Source organism: Astyanax mexicanus, chromosome 4, assembly GCF_023375975.1.
Source record: "Astyanax mexicanus isolate ESR-SI-001 chromosome 4, AstMex3_surface, whole genome shotgun sequence".
Taxonomy (NCBI): domain Eukaryota; kingdom Metazoa; phylum Chordata; class Actinopteri; order Characiformes; family Acestrorhamphidae; genus Astyanax; species Astyanax mexicanus.
The window spans coordinates 49,404,802-49,419,646 of NC_064411.1; the positions used below are offsets into that span (position 1 = coordinate 49,404,802).

Genomic DNA, 14,845 nt, shown 5'->3' on the forward strand with positions numbered 1-14,845 from the left:
AACCATTTATTAAAAAAACTAGTATTTTGTTTCTTCAGGAAATGTTCTTTCCTGCTTTTAAAACAAGTGTATGACTGACTCGGTCATGCAGATTCTGAAGAATTCGACCGTTTCTCAGGAAGCCACTCAGGTTCTTGTGCAGCCTCTCTCTTGTCATCCCAAAGCCTTGACTACTGCAAATCTCTACTGGCTGGTCTTCCACTGCGAGCCACCAAAACCATGCAACTAGTTCAGAACAAGGCAGCAGCACGACTTGTCTTCAATCTTCAAACATCCCGACTCTTCTCTGTGCCGGAGGTCCAAGGTGGTGGAACGACCTTCACCCACAGGGTATCAGAACAGCAGAGTCACTCACAGTCTTCAAATGACTGAAGACTCATTTCAGACTTTTCACATTGTTCTTAAACTAATTTTTTTAATTTATCCTAGGGTTCTAAATATTACCAAGCTTTGGGTATTTCTTGATCTTAGTCTCTAAAAACTAGCTATGGATATTTTAAAGTAAACACTGACGTACTGTTGTAAGTCGCTCTGGATAAGGGCGTCTGCTAAATACCTTAATAACTACTGTCTGTCTGTCTGTTTCTTTCTCTTTTCTCTCTTTCCGACACTCAGTCCGACAGGAAGCTACGCATCATCAGCAGAGCTGAGCCACTGCAGTTCCCAGCTGAGTGAGGAGTATGGTGAGCGAGAGCTGTATGAAGAGAACGACTCCTACCACTCCTGCCATTCCTCCGTCTCCTACAGCAAGGGCTCCCCCGACTGGGACCCGGACGAGACGCCAGGCGCGTACAGCGACGAGGGCGGCTACATTAAGGATGGTGGTGAGGAGGGAGCCCTGTACGAAGAAGAGGATGGTGACCCTTATACTGAAGAGGGTGACCTGTACGAGGGTGAAGAGGAAGACTTTAACTATGATGACGAAGACTTGTACCCTGTAGATGAGATTCTCAGTGAGGACCAAGAGCCTCCGTACACCCCAACCCCAACCAGCACTGCCCCAACTCTGGGCGTGCCGTCCACAACCAGGCCACCACTGGAGAAGCAAGCATCTCTGCACCAACAACCACCACCACCACAAGGACACAATGCTAGTCAACCACCTAGCCAAGTTCCAACTCAACCACCCAATCAAATTCCTGGTCAACCGGCTAATCAATCCATTCCAGCACAGCAACAACAACAACCACCCAACCAGGCTCAAGCCAAGCCCCAGTCCCAGCAGCCTCCAGGACAGAAACCCCCTCTCCAGCAGCAGTTCTCTTCATCAGGCCCCATTCCCTCTGTCCAGTCTTTCTTCGCCATGGCCAAGCCTTTGACCACTGTGTTTGGGTTTGGCAGCTCTACGCCCCCACAACCTCCTGCACCTACAACCCAACACCAACAGCCACAGCCACAAGCCCAACCTGTAGCCCCTCAACCCCAACAACATCAACAACCACCACCAGTAGGCCAGAATTCTGCCCCTGGCACCCAACAAGCCCCTCTAACTTCTGCCAAATCCCAAGAATCCTCAACTCAATTAACTCAAGACCTTATGACCAACTCCCAAGCTCAAGCTCAGCCAGCAGCCAAGATCCCTACCCCAACAGAAGAGATGCAGATCGCTGAAGAGCTTCTGGTACCCGAGGAGCCAACTCTAAGGGATGAGGAGGTACCTGTAGAAGAGACTCCTCTGGAAGAATTGAGGGATGAGAGCATTCCTCCTACACCACCACCAGAAGAGGAGGAGCAACTGCCCGAACCAGAGAGGTAATGCTTAATTGTGGATGTTTTTTATTTTTTTATAAGAATATAAGCTTCAAGGATCACAGGTTAGAATCCAGGATCATACTGCTTGCCATCAGCAGCCGGAGTCCGAGAGAAAGCACGATTGAGAGCCTTGCTCTCTCTTTTTCTGGGTGGATAGATGTAAATACTGTAAACATTGTCAATATCAATGTAATCGACATAAAATGACACTTGTATTACTTTGTCTTTAAAGCCAAAATAAGACGAACTCTAACACTGAAACCAATTACTATTGTTGGGCCATCGGAAATAGACGGTTCTCATTTTTCCACCCATTCTTGGGCTCCCTATCTCCTTATAAGGGCGTGTTTTCCCTGCCCTGTCCCAATTCACTAGCCTGGGGAGCGGTAGGGTATTGGAGCGCGACCCTGACGACACTGTTTTTTATTTATTTTTCCTTTCTTCTTGGTTTTGCCTGCTTTGAATTCAACTGTCCTGCAATTGGGTTCAACAACCCTCTGGGCTGGAGAGCTACTAGTCTGTAGCACTCTATCCAATTACTCTTCATTTTACAATTCAGACTCTTCCTTTTTTGTGCCTGGCCACATAATAGCTTAGAAAATATCTTAATTGCCGACCCCTGGATAAGCTTGTCACTGCATATTGTGACCAGAGGATATATTGTAAATGGTTTGAACCCATTTGTGTATGTGTGTATAAATTCTACATACCCGTGTGTAGAGAGCCAGTGGTTGAGGAGGTGAAGGAGCCTGTGGATCCTGCACTAAGAGCTAAGGAGAACTGGCTACGGCTTTTCAACAAGGTCCGGCAGCAACTGCAGGAGGTAGGCTCCTAAAAAACATATTCTGAATATTAATAATACCCAGCAAATATGCAAGGTCTGAAATGTCTGTATCATGTCAGTTAGTCCAGAACCACTTTTGTGTGTCTGGTGGTTATAGCTTTAGCCTTTAGCTCATATTGACATTGAACAAAGTCTCAGTTTCAGCAGTGAAGGGAAGACTTAAAAGTCTGATAGAGGTGAAGTGCATAAATAAAGTCATGAATAAGATGAGAAAATAAAAAAGCAGCTTGTCTAGGATATAAAATACTACTACTAGACTATACCAATTTGGTTTACAGTGTGACTGTCAGTGTCAACTTTAGAATATGTGGGGGGCTCAGAGTGGTCCAGCGGGCTAAGCGCTGCCACTATGATCAGGAGTTCATCGGTTCGAATCCTGTTTATTTAGCTTGCCATTGGCTACCAGAGCCCTAAGAGAGAAGAATTGGCCTTGCTCCAAAGAGTGATGTTGATCAGCACAAGGCTGCATCTGTGAGCTGATGTATCAGAACTGAGTCGCTGCGCTTTCCTCCGAGTGTGCTGTGATGTTACTCAGTAATGCTACATCAGCAGCAGTTTGAAAAGAGGCGGTGGCTGATTTCACATGTATCCGAGGAGGCATGTGCTATTCTTCACCTTCCTGGTGTTGGAGCATCACCAGTGATAGGGGGAACTCCTAATGAGTTGGTTGGGGTCATTGGCTTGTAAATTGGGGAGAAAATCGGGAAAAAAAAATTATATTTAAAAAAAACTTTAGAATATGTACTGTGATAAAGTAGTGGTTATTCCAATTTCTGAATAGTGGTATTGGGTAAATGCCTGAATATCACTCACATATGATTCACTTTGAACATTCATTCACTGCCATTCACAAGCTTGTGTTTCTCAGATTGCTCATACGCTGCCCATATCGCTCAGTTTGCTTATGTTTGCTCATTTTTTATGCACACGCATTTGCTGAACTGTTTTGATACGATAACCACAGCAGATAACGGCTGCCATGCTTGATTTGCAGTTTTATCACACTGCTTCTTCTTTTGTTTTGTCTTTTTTCGGTTATTTTGTCGTTTGTCTGTCTGTATCCCTCCATTTTTTGTTTTTTTTTGTTTTGTTTTCTCTCCAGTCTCTTTTCATTGCTATCACGATTTGCATGTTCGCTCAGATGGGCCGTGCTGGGACAGGAGTCAGGTGGGTCTGGCGTTGGTGGTCGGTGTGGACGTCTGTGGTGTGGTCGTTGATCTTTGTGGCTTTGAGAACATTTGTGTGTGTGCACAAGAGCTAATGTTAACATTAGCGTGTTAGCATTAGCTGCTGCAAATGTTTCTTCTGTACAGTGCTTTGCTTTTCTGCACCATATTCACCACAGCACCAGCAAACAGCTAAATACAGGCGTGTCTCAACAAATGTAGAATATTACTGAAAAGTTATTTTAGTTCAAAATGTGAAACTCTGTATGTTATATAGATGTATTAAACACACAGAGTGATCTATTTTAAGCATTTATTTATTTTATTGTTTTGTTTTGATTATGACTTACAGTCAATGAAAACCCAAAAATCAGTGTCTCGTAAAATTAGAATATTATATAAGACCAACTGGTACTTTTGGCAGTGTGGGCAGTGTGCCAAGTCCTGCTGGAAAATGAAATCCGCATATAGATAAAAGTTTTTAGCAGAGGGAAGCATGAAGTGCTGTAAGATTTTCTGGGAAAACACGGCACTGACTTTAGACTGGATAAAACACAGTGGATCAACACCAGCTCTCCAAACCATTCCTGGAAAATCTTACTTCATGCTTTCCTAGAAAGTAAAATCTAATATTTTTCTAATAGTTGCACAGAATTTGGCAGTTATATTGCTTGTGCTGTTCAGGCAGGATATTCTGATTTTGGGGTTGTTAAAGGTCAAATAAAGGCTGTGTGTTTTAATGGGAGTGTTTGAAGTGTGCTCATTAATGTGATTTGACCACATGTCCTCAGTGAGTACTGTAAACATGAGTTTTGGTTTTTAGGTCAAAGCTAATCAGGGTTTGTAAAGTGCTCTCTTGAGACGTATTCACATAAATACACATCTCTCTCTCTTTCTCTCTCTCTATCTCTCTTTCTCTCAGGCACGTGGAGAGTCGGACTCTCAGTCTCTATGGTTTGGAAAAGGAGGGTAAGTCCTTATAAACAAGTCAGATGATTCAAGTACTTCCTCAGCATGATGCTGCAAAATAAAAAAAAGAGCCAGTAGTATAGTACTTTATTACTAAAATACTGACCATATGGATATGGCTTCAAGGATTTAAGGAGACTTTATTGTCATTTCACATCATGTAGTACATGAGTTGGAACGAAATAATAATATTACACGATCCAGTTCCAAAAAAGCTATTGTAAAAATAGGTAAATATAGGATGAAATAAAATAGAATAAAATAGATAAAGATAATTAAACAAAAATAGAGTGAGTAGGCGAGTAGCAGCAATATAAAGTCCACTGTTGGTAAAGTGACCGTGCTGTTTTGAATATGTAATTGTCATTAAAAGTGGCCGGTGATATTGTGAAGAATTGTTGTTTGGGCTCTGTACTTAAGTACGCAGCATTTTAAAATGGGATTGAACTGGACAATTATTAATTATTGCCTTTTTGATCTAATGTTAACAAGGTAATCTCACTCACAAGATAACACCTCAGAACTTATGAGATACAGATGTGTCACAGGTGTTGCTCAAGGGCTCCCTCTACAGGTTTGGGAGTGTATTACACTTTTAATCCACTGTAGTAAATACAGATTGTGCTTTGAGTGCTTCCTTGTGTGCGGCTGTACACATGCATTTGTTGACAAGCTGCAAAATACAGAAGCAGCATTTGAAAGAATAATAATAAGTGAAAGAAGCATGTGGAATGAGGGGGTAGAGTATTATTAGAGGATTTTACATTAATATGACACCATTCTTTCCTGTACTAGAATCAGTGGAGCATTAACATGAGTCTGAAGCTGCTATTATTATTATTAAATTAAATATAGAAATGCTACATACAGCTGTTCTAATGTGAAACTATTTACCTTAACGCAGTTCCAGTGCACAGGGTTCCTGAGCCAATATAGTAAAAACACTACTGCCACTGTTCAATCAATAGATTTAAGTCTTTCCTTGAACAAATACAGAATTCAGCATTTCTAAGCTATATATGAAAATGCCAGTAAGTACAAAGTGTTCCTGAAGCTCAGCTGCTCCTCCTTTATTCCTAGCAGCTTCTTAAGAGCTGTAATCTGCATGCTGGGAGCTTTTGCTGAGATCAGCACTTGCAGCACACACTCACCCATTTGCTCAGGTGTATAATTTCATACACTCAAGTGCAAAATACTTTATGTGCGTATTTAATTACTCTGAAGAAAGCACAGATAATCATGGGCAGATGCTTTGCCTGGTAAGTGAGTTACGTAAGCTGTGCTCTACCACACTGCAGTAAGCTCCTAAAGGTTTGCAGCAGTTTTCTCATTTAAATTCATAATGGAATTATTTTACATTTGAAATAATATCGTTAATAATGGGTTTAATATCATGGTAAATTATTAGAATCATTAGGTGTATGTAGTTGCCAGTGTACTAGTTTATAAGCAATGAATGGAAAAAGCTAGAAACACTTAGAACCCTGCACTCTGGACCTGAACTGTGGTCCTGTTGGTTCCGTTGGTCCTGTTAGCGACACTGTGGCTTAGTGGTTAGCACATTCACCTCACCTCAGTGCTGGGGACCTGGGTTCAAGTCCAAATCTGTGTAGAGTTACTATGTTCTCCTTTAAATTGTCCTCTAATTGTATGTGTGGATGAATGTGTGTATGCCCAGATATGGATTAACACCGTGTTGGTTAAATCCTCAGTGAAACAGGTGGACAGTCGTTTCCGGTTGAGAGTACGCTGTGCGTGATTGGCTGGTGTGTGTTTGTGTTAATGAGTGCTGAGTATAAATGTTTGTGTGTAAAATGTGATTGTAAAATGGCCTTGGGTTTCTGGAAAGGCGCTTTATAAATGCAAATTTATATATCATGGATTGGTTGTGTTTTTCTGTTCTGATCTCAGGATGGGCGGAGCTCTGTACAGTATAGACAGCATGCCTGACCTGAGGAAGAGGAAAGCCATCCCATTGGTCAGAGACCTGGTGAGTGATGCGCAATCCAAAATTACCTTTATAGTTATTTCTTTGCTTTTATTTTTGGTTATTTTTTATAAATAGTATATATTTTATTATTTTTATATGATAATCATATTTTTTTATATAAAGCATTCGTTTTTGTGATTACTTTCATATTTTGTCACATCTGGGTGCATCCAATTAGAGTAAAGTGGAGGAGGGGCTTATAAAAGAGGAGGAGCAAACCCACACTCAAATCTGGACGTCCCCCCCAAAAAAATCATTTAGAAATCCTCAAGTGTGGAGTGTATAGAATAAAATAAAATTAAATAAAATTAAATAAAGTGTCTGGGTGCTTCCAGGTACAGTAAAGTGTAGGAGGGGCTTCTTAAATTAAGGAGTTCGCCCACACACAAAGCTGGAGTTTTTCCCCACAAACACACTTAATTCTTCAGTTTGTACTTGTTAATTGTTACTTATTTTGAAGAAAATCGCTAAAAATTAACAAATATCAATCAAATAAACAGATTCTGACCTAGAAATAATATCTATTATTTAAGAATCACATTAGCCCTCAAAATATGTGTAGCTTCATGCCAATATAATAAGTTTCACTCATTTGGCTCAATTAAATTAATATAGTATTATATATACACTACCAGTCCAGTCATGAAGTAAATAAATAATAAATATTTACGATTGTTTAAATATTGTTTTATATAGAATAATTTCTGCATATTATAACATTTCATTTATTTTTATTTTATATATATATATATATTTTTTTCTAAATGTTGTTTTAGTGTTTTTTTCTAACACTGTTCTTTTCTTCTTGTTCTTTGCTGTCACTTTCTCCATATACAGGCTATGGTAAGCATTGCTCTTGTCAGGAATCTGAAATATCAATATATGCACAAACAGCTCTGTAAAAAATTAAGAGACCACTTCAGTTTATGAATCAGTTTCTCTAATTTTGCTATTTATATGTATATATTTGAACAAAATGAACATTGTTGTTTTATTCTATAAACTATGGACAACATTTCTCCCAAATTCCAAATACAAATATTGTCATTTACAGCATTTATTTGCAAAAAAATGAAAAATGGCTGAAATGACAAAAAAAAGATGCAGAACTTTCAGACCTTAAATAATGCAAAGAAAACAGAAAGTTCTTAATTATAAAGTTTTAAGAGTTCAGAAATCAATATTTGGTGGAATAACCCTGTTTTTTTAATCAGAGTTCATGCATCTTGGCATGTTCTCCTCCACCAGTCTTACACACTGCTTTTGGATAACTTTATGCCTTTACTCCTGGTGCAAAAATTCAAGCAGTTCAGTTTAGTTTGATCGCTTGTGATCATACATCTTCCTCTTGATTATATTCCAGAGGTTTTTAATTTGGTAAAATCAAAGAAACTCATCATTTTTAAATGGTCTCTTATTTTTTTGCATAGCTGTATATTTGATATGGTCTGTATAAACCCAATTTTTACACACTACTTTTTTATCATATTTCTCTCATATTTCTGAACGCAGTCTTTGGTCCAGAACTCTCGTAAAGCTGGGATCACGTCTGCCATGGCGTGCAGCACACTCAACAACGAGGAACTGGTGAGTGGGGTGTGTGTGTGTGTGTTTGTCTGTGCGTGGGTGGGATTGTGTGTGTGTTTATGAGTAAGAGAGATAGATGTTGGTATTAAATCGATGCCCCTTATTGCCATCAGAGGTGCAGTTTTGCTGCAGCAGCAGAGAAACACACTGCAAACATTCTGTAAACATAACTGAGCTGATTGAACACTGTATGCATATTTAAACAGATTCAGTGCGATTACTAATGCAGATGCTGAGATTTAAAAAAACTCACACACATGCTTTTATATTCCTTCACACACTTATTACTTTATTGCATCCGTTGATTATTAAGGAATAATGAAAAAACACCCACATTATCCCATAATACCCTCTGTTATAATAACCCCCTAACCTTTCCTGATGGTGTTTTTTTTTATTTGATGTTTCCTGCTTCTGCAGAAGAGTCATGTGTATAAGAAGACGCTGCAGGCTCTGATCTACCCCATCTCCTGCACCACGCCCCACAACTTCGAGGTCTGGACGGCCACCACCCCCACCTACTGCTACGAGTGCGAGGGGCTGCTGTGGGGCATCGCCCGGCAGGGCATGCGCTGCTCTGAGTGCGGAGTCAAATGCCACGAAAAGTGCCAGGATTTGCTGAACGCCGACTGCCTACAGAGTGAGATTATAGAGTTTATAGACTTTTAAAATGTTTAGGCCTGCAACAAATTCCAAAAAAAAAAAATGGAATTGGAGCAATTTAGAGCTAATCCTTAGGGGTGGGACTTCAAAGCATCTCACGATACGATATCATCACGATACGTAACCCTCGAAGGCGATGATTTCACGATACTTTGATTCTACAATACTTAATATATCACAAGACATTTCTCTACGATACTTCCCAGCATCTGTGTTACTGAAGAGGATAAAATGCCAGGAATTATGGAATTATTAGTATCATTTTCAAGATGATACATCAATAACACTGATAACACTATCACAAAATCACAATACTATGATTCTGTGATACTTGATATATCGCTCCTTATGCCTGCTCCCTGGACCTTGAGGAAACCTAACATAATACAGACCATAAAGCAGAATATGTCACCTCTTGACTGCCTGTCTTTATATAATACGGTCAGACTCAGTTTCCCGAAACATAGATTTGTATTTACAGATCAAAAGCGGAGGCTCACATGGGTGCTGCTTTTACCAATGTGGATTACTGTGACTGCTTTAATATACATGGCAGAGGCTCATGCCCTCCTCCTGGCTGCCAGATATATATCTACTAGCTCCTACAAACAATATATGATCTGTATGACCACCCAGTTATCCACAAACTTCTAGCCGCAGACAGAGAACTCTACAGCTGAAGAGTATACATTCTCTATTGCTGGGTTTCTGGACAAGCAGACAGAAGCAATTGTAACTATGTTCTGATTACAGATGCCTACCATATAGTTGAAGTTTACTTTTGAAGAAAATGGCAAAATGAATGGTCTAGCAATCCACAAAATAAACTGTTTGAAATGTCCCCAATCATTAGTATTAAATGCAATATAAACGTCCTTAATTGACAAGATCAGACAATCTTGACTAGGTGCTAAATAGGACATACTGCTCTTACCTACCGCCACCTCCTGGTTGGCGAGCAGACTCCAACCTGACTTCCCTGCTCTTTTAACCACCAGAAATAACTTGTATATGGTTACAAATATAAAAGAAATGTTTGAAAAGATTCCACCAGCTAAAATACTTCATTTTCTGGAAGTCCTTCATATGAAGAAACTGATTTAAGTCTGTGAGCTCAAGTCACCGATTCCACATAGTAGCCAATATGTTGTGGATATAGCACAAAACATAAACAAACAAACAAACAAACTTGATATAATCACAATACAATTCTTTATGGTACATCACAGCTGTTACTGAAGAAGATAAAATACTACTAAAGAAATAAACAAATACCAGAAATTATGGATTTATTGGCGTCAGTTTAACAGAATTTCACAACCAATAATATTCTTCACCAAAGGTTGTGGTAACATTTGTAAGTCAAATTGGGGCAAATCATAGGGAGTTTAGGGTATCCATCTTTCAATAACAGTATTGAAATTTGTTGCGAATAGGAGCAAAATCAATACAATATATCATGATATCAATCATTTGTCCCACTCCTACTCTTCATAAGTGTGATTTGGTACAAAAGAAGTATCCACAGTATCTTTGAGCAGCAAAGATTAGGAGTAAGAGCAAGGCCAGTTGTTGTGCTCTCATGGCTCCGGCAGCTGATAGCAAGCTGCATGACCAGGATTCGAACTGCCGGACCTATCTGAGGAGAATTTTAAACAAAAATACAATTACAACCATGTACTGTTACACACATGTAACTTTGTTACAAAACAAGATGGTACATCACTATCCCGGGTTCCTATAGCTAGATGTTCCATCCTGCTGTTGATCTTTGTGTTTTTTAGGAGCTGCTGAGAAGAGCTCGAAGCACGGCGCAGAGGATCGCACTCAGAACATCATCATGGTGCTGAAGGACCGCATGAAGATCCGCGAGCGCAACAAACCAGAGATCTTTGAGCTCATACAGGAAGTGTTCGCCGTGGCCAAGGCAACCCACGGCACTCAGATGAAGCAGATCAAACAGAGCGTGCTCGATGGAACCTCCAAATGGTCAGCCAAGATCAGCATCACAGGTTAGCGTTTATGATTACATATATTTTTTAATGTTACAGAGATATTGCCATAAGAGCCCATTTATTATCATACCCATAATTATTTGTAATTAGATTGCATTACAGCATTAGTGGAGAATAAATAGATTACTTTTTAACAATAACTCCAGCATTATAAATAAAAATAACTGGGTATTTTGGGTCAATTTTAAACACAAAGGCACACATTTCTGCATAATATAATTATTAAAACGCAAGTATTGTTGTTCAGATTGGAAAAAAAAAGACATTTGTTTACTGTTCATGCCTACTTTCATGTGTTTTATGTGTAATTTTGACACTGAACGCATATTATTTTATTATATTCTATAGCATTATTTTGCTAAAACCCCTTTAATGTTAACACTTTAGACAGAAACCTCATCAAAATGTCATATAACCATGTTGTAGGCATATTTATTACTAGTTAATAATATAACAGTAGCTTTGAATAATAGTCTGCTAAAGGTTCATACAAACTACCTCAAATAACATAGTTTGGTCCCACTTGACAATAAGTGTCTCTAATAACTGTGTAATTACTTATTAACAATCTATGTAATTACAGTGTAACTACTGGTGAAGTACGCACTGATTTATTACAGTTGTACAGATTATCACACTCATTAATTGCACATGTGTATCAATTTCAATTTTCACTTGTGTGTAATATGTTGAGTTTTTCACATAGTGTGTGTGTGTGTGTTTCACATGGAAAAGTGTGTGTTGAATAAGTTTTGTGTACATATATACAGCTCTGGAAAAATAAGAGACCACTCAAAAATGCTGAGTTTCTTTGATTTTACCGAATTAAAGACCTCTGGAATATAATCAAGAAAAAGATGCATTATCACAAGACATCAAACCAAACTGAACTGCTTGATTTTTTTGCACCTGGAGTAAAAGCATAAAGTTATCCAAAAGCAGTGTGTAAGATTGGTGGAGGAGAACATGCCAAGATGCATGAAAACTGTGATCAAAAACCAGGGTTATTCCACCAAATAATGATTTCTGAACTCTAAAAAACGTATGAATATGAGCATTTTTTTGCATTATTTGTGGTCTGAAAGCTTTGTGCTTTATTTGTTATTTCAGCCATTTCTTATTTTCTGCAAATAAATGCTCTAAATGATGATATTTTTATTTGTAATTTGGAGGAAATGTTGTCTGTAGTTTATAGAATAAAACAACAATGTACATTTTATTCAAACATATACCTATACATAGCAAAACCAGAGAAACTGATTCAGAAACTGAAGTGGTCTCTTAATCTTATCCCAGAGCTGTATATTTCAATTTGGAGTATGGTATGTAATTTGTATTATTACAAATGTTCTGCTCTGTTTAACTGACACTAATACAATAAGTATATACCCTGTACAACTGTAATTCACCTGTAACAATACAAACTTCACTGGTAGTTACACTGTTATTACATATATTGTTAATGTCTAACTACACAGTTATTAAAGACATTTATTATAAAGTAGTTTAGTTTTAAAAATCTTCAGTTTAAAAAATTACAATATATGCTCAATAATTATCGTTACATTGTTACATATTAGGCAAGCACATTAATGAAAAACTTTAGATATAAAATTAATATAAATGTGTTGTGTGTGTGTGCTGTCTCCTTCAGTGGTGTGTGCTCAGGGTCTGCAGGCTAAGGATAAGACCGGCTCCAGTGACCCTTATGTAACCGTACAGGTGGGAAAGACCAAGAAGAGGACCAAGACTATTTATGGAAATCTGAACCCCGTCTGGGAGGAGAACTTCCACTTGTGAGTAAAAGATTAGAAATCACGCATTTCATAGAATTTCTCCACTTTTTTCAATAAGTATTGCCTCAAAATTGTGTTATAAAAACAGCTTATTTCCTTTAAACCACTTCACCTCAAAGACTTCTTATAAGCAAAGTGATTCTATTGACTAGCTTTATACACTGGCAGCACCAAAAACCTTAGACTAAAAGCCTTATTTTACAATAATATAGTGTAATCTAGATATTGGGGCCACATTTTAGCGATTTATAGGCGAGCCATCAACCATGCAGCTTGATTTAGGGCTTATCAGTGTGTCTTTGCTATCATAACGATGGGAAAAGTACACCTTGCGCGCCTCGAAACGCGCAATAGGCATGTACTCATTTTCTTAATTAATCATGAGTGTGTTTTGGGCGTAACATGAAATAAATCATGTCATTTAGCATGTCATTTAACTTTTCCTTTAAGAATGAAGAGGTGAACTCTGACTTCTCTGACGGATTGCTATTTTAACAGCGCAGTGCTTCTGCGCTTCTCAGCAGAGTAAAATAAACTTTTCGTTCACGCTTTATTTACGACAACAGCTTATTGTTATTTTATTCTGTAATCTGTTATTTTAGTTGATGCAAAAGTTGGTTCTGTTCGCTGCTGTGTTTCCTTTTGTGTGTAACAAGTGGGGATTTAGCACCTGCGTTGCCAAGATAGCAATAAACGTCTGACTGTTTAGGGTTGAAATCAGACAGTGACACATCTGTGTTCCTTTGCCAAGATAGTAATATGCCAGAAATTTACCTTTACCTAAATTTACTTTACTGGTAGTTACACTGTTATTACATATATTGTTAAAAAAGTAATTACACATATATAAGAGACATTAATCAAAAAGTAGTTTAGTTTTAAAAATCTAGGAATTTTTGTGTTATGTGTTTAATAATCATTGTTACATTCTTACATATTCTGCAAGTACATATATTGAAAACTTTACATAAGAAAGTTTTAATTTTAAAAGAGACAGTTGTGCACCTGTGTTTTCCATTGCCAAGATAGCAATAACCCAGAAATGTACATGAGCACACCTCACTTCCAGATCACCAAGTCCATAGATATATTCACAAGCTCTGTTGCTATTTAAACAATGCAGAGGTAAGGCATGAAAATACACTGTTGTCAAGGTGTAAGATAGCAATGAGCATCAGAACACACCTTGTTCATGTTGTATGATAGAGCCCCAAATCTTATAATCTAATGCTGATCTTCTCTCTCCCTCTTTCTCTCGTCAGCGAGTGCCATAACTCGTCAGATCGTATAAAGGTGCGAGTGTGGGACGAAGACGATGACATTAAATCTCGCGTGAAGCAAAAGTTCAAGCGTGAATCGGACGACTTCCTGGGCCAGACTATCATCGAGGTTCGGACCCTCAGTGGAGAGATGGACGTGTGGTACAACTTGGGTAAGTAAGCATTTTACAGTGTGGTGTATGTGTATTAATGTGTGTAGAAAGAGGTTCAAATGTTTATATATATATTTTTTTTTTTCTCTCTTAAAAAAAGACAAGCGCACAGACAAGTCGGCCGTATCCGGAGCCATCCGCATGCACATCAGTGTGGAGATCAAAGGGGAAGAGACTGTCGCTCCATACCACATCCAGTATACCTGCCTGCATGAGGTCAGTTTAAAGTTATACTGTATGAGTCAGCCTACTACTTGTTTGAGTTAACCCAACTTAATTTAGTCATAAGTTTTCCATCGCACTTTTTTTTTTTATTTCTGGATTTCATTTTGGTCAGCTGTACATGTTGAGTTGATGCTAAAAAAAACATTCATCAATAAATCTGCAGCTGTAAATAACAATTAAGTAAATATAATATACGATATTTAATCTTTGACTCCTCCCCCCAATGTGTTTACTGTTTACTCCCATCTATAGGTTAGAACCTCCCTCATCACACTGGGAAAGCCTTCCTATTCTCAAACTCATGGCCATGGAGGGCTGTAGTGTTGATGAGGTTCAGTTTATTAAATGAATTTCTGATACATTAAATAATCTTAAGAAGCAGGCAGTTATATTGTTTCACTCTGAG

The 14,845-nt window shown here is 38.4% G+C and overlaps 1 protein-coding gene across 1 annotated transcript in view; it reads left to right on the plus strand.

Moving 5' to 3' along the window:
- Positions 1 to 14,845, plus strand: part of LOC103031140 (protein unc-13 homolog A) — an 80,211-nt gene that overhangs the window by 38,633 nt on the left and 26,733 nt on the right. Inside the window, exons 10-20 of the mRNA XM_049478866.1 lie at positions 616 to 1,752; positions 2,473 to 2,575; positions 4,685 to 4,731; positions 6,643 to 6,721; positions 7,559 to 7,564; positions 8,234 to 8,308; positions 8,729 to 8,948; positions 10,756 to 10,983; positions 12,641 to 12,782; positions 14,045 to 14,214; positions 14,315 to 14,430. Of these exons, the coding sequence (XP_049334823.1) occupies positions 616 to 1,752; positions 2,473 to 2,575; positions 4,685 to 4,731; positions 6,643 to 6,721; positions 7,559 to 7,564; positions 8,234 to 8,308; positions 8,729 to 8,948; positions 10,756 to 10,983; positions 12,641 to 12,782; positions 14,045 to 14,214; positions 14,315 to 14,430 (2,323 nt within the window). The remainder of the gene's footprint in view (positions 1 to 615; positions 1,753 to 2,472; positions 2,576 to 4,684; positions 4,732 to 6,642; positions 6,722 to 7,558; positions 7,565 to 8,233; positions 8,309 to 8,728; positions 8,949 to 10,755; positions 10,984 to 12,640; positions 12,783 to 14,044; positions 14,215 to 14,314; positions 14,431 to 14,845) is intronic.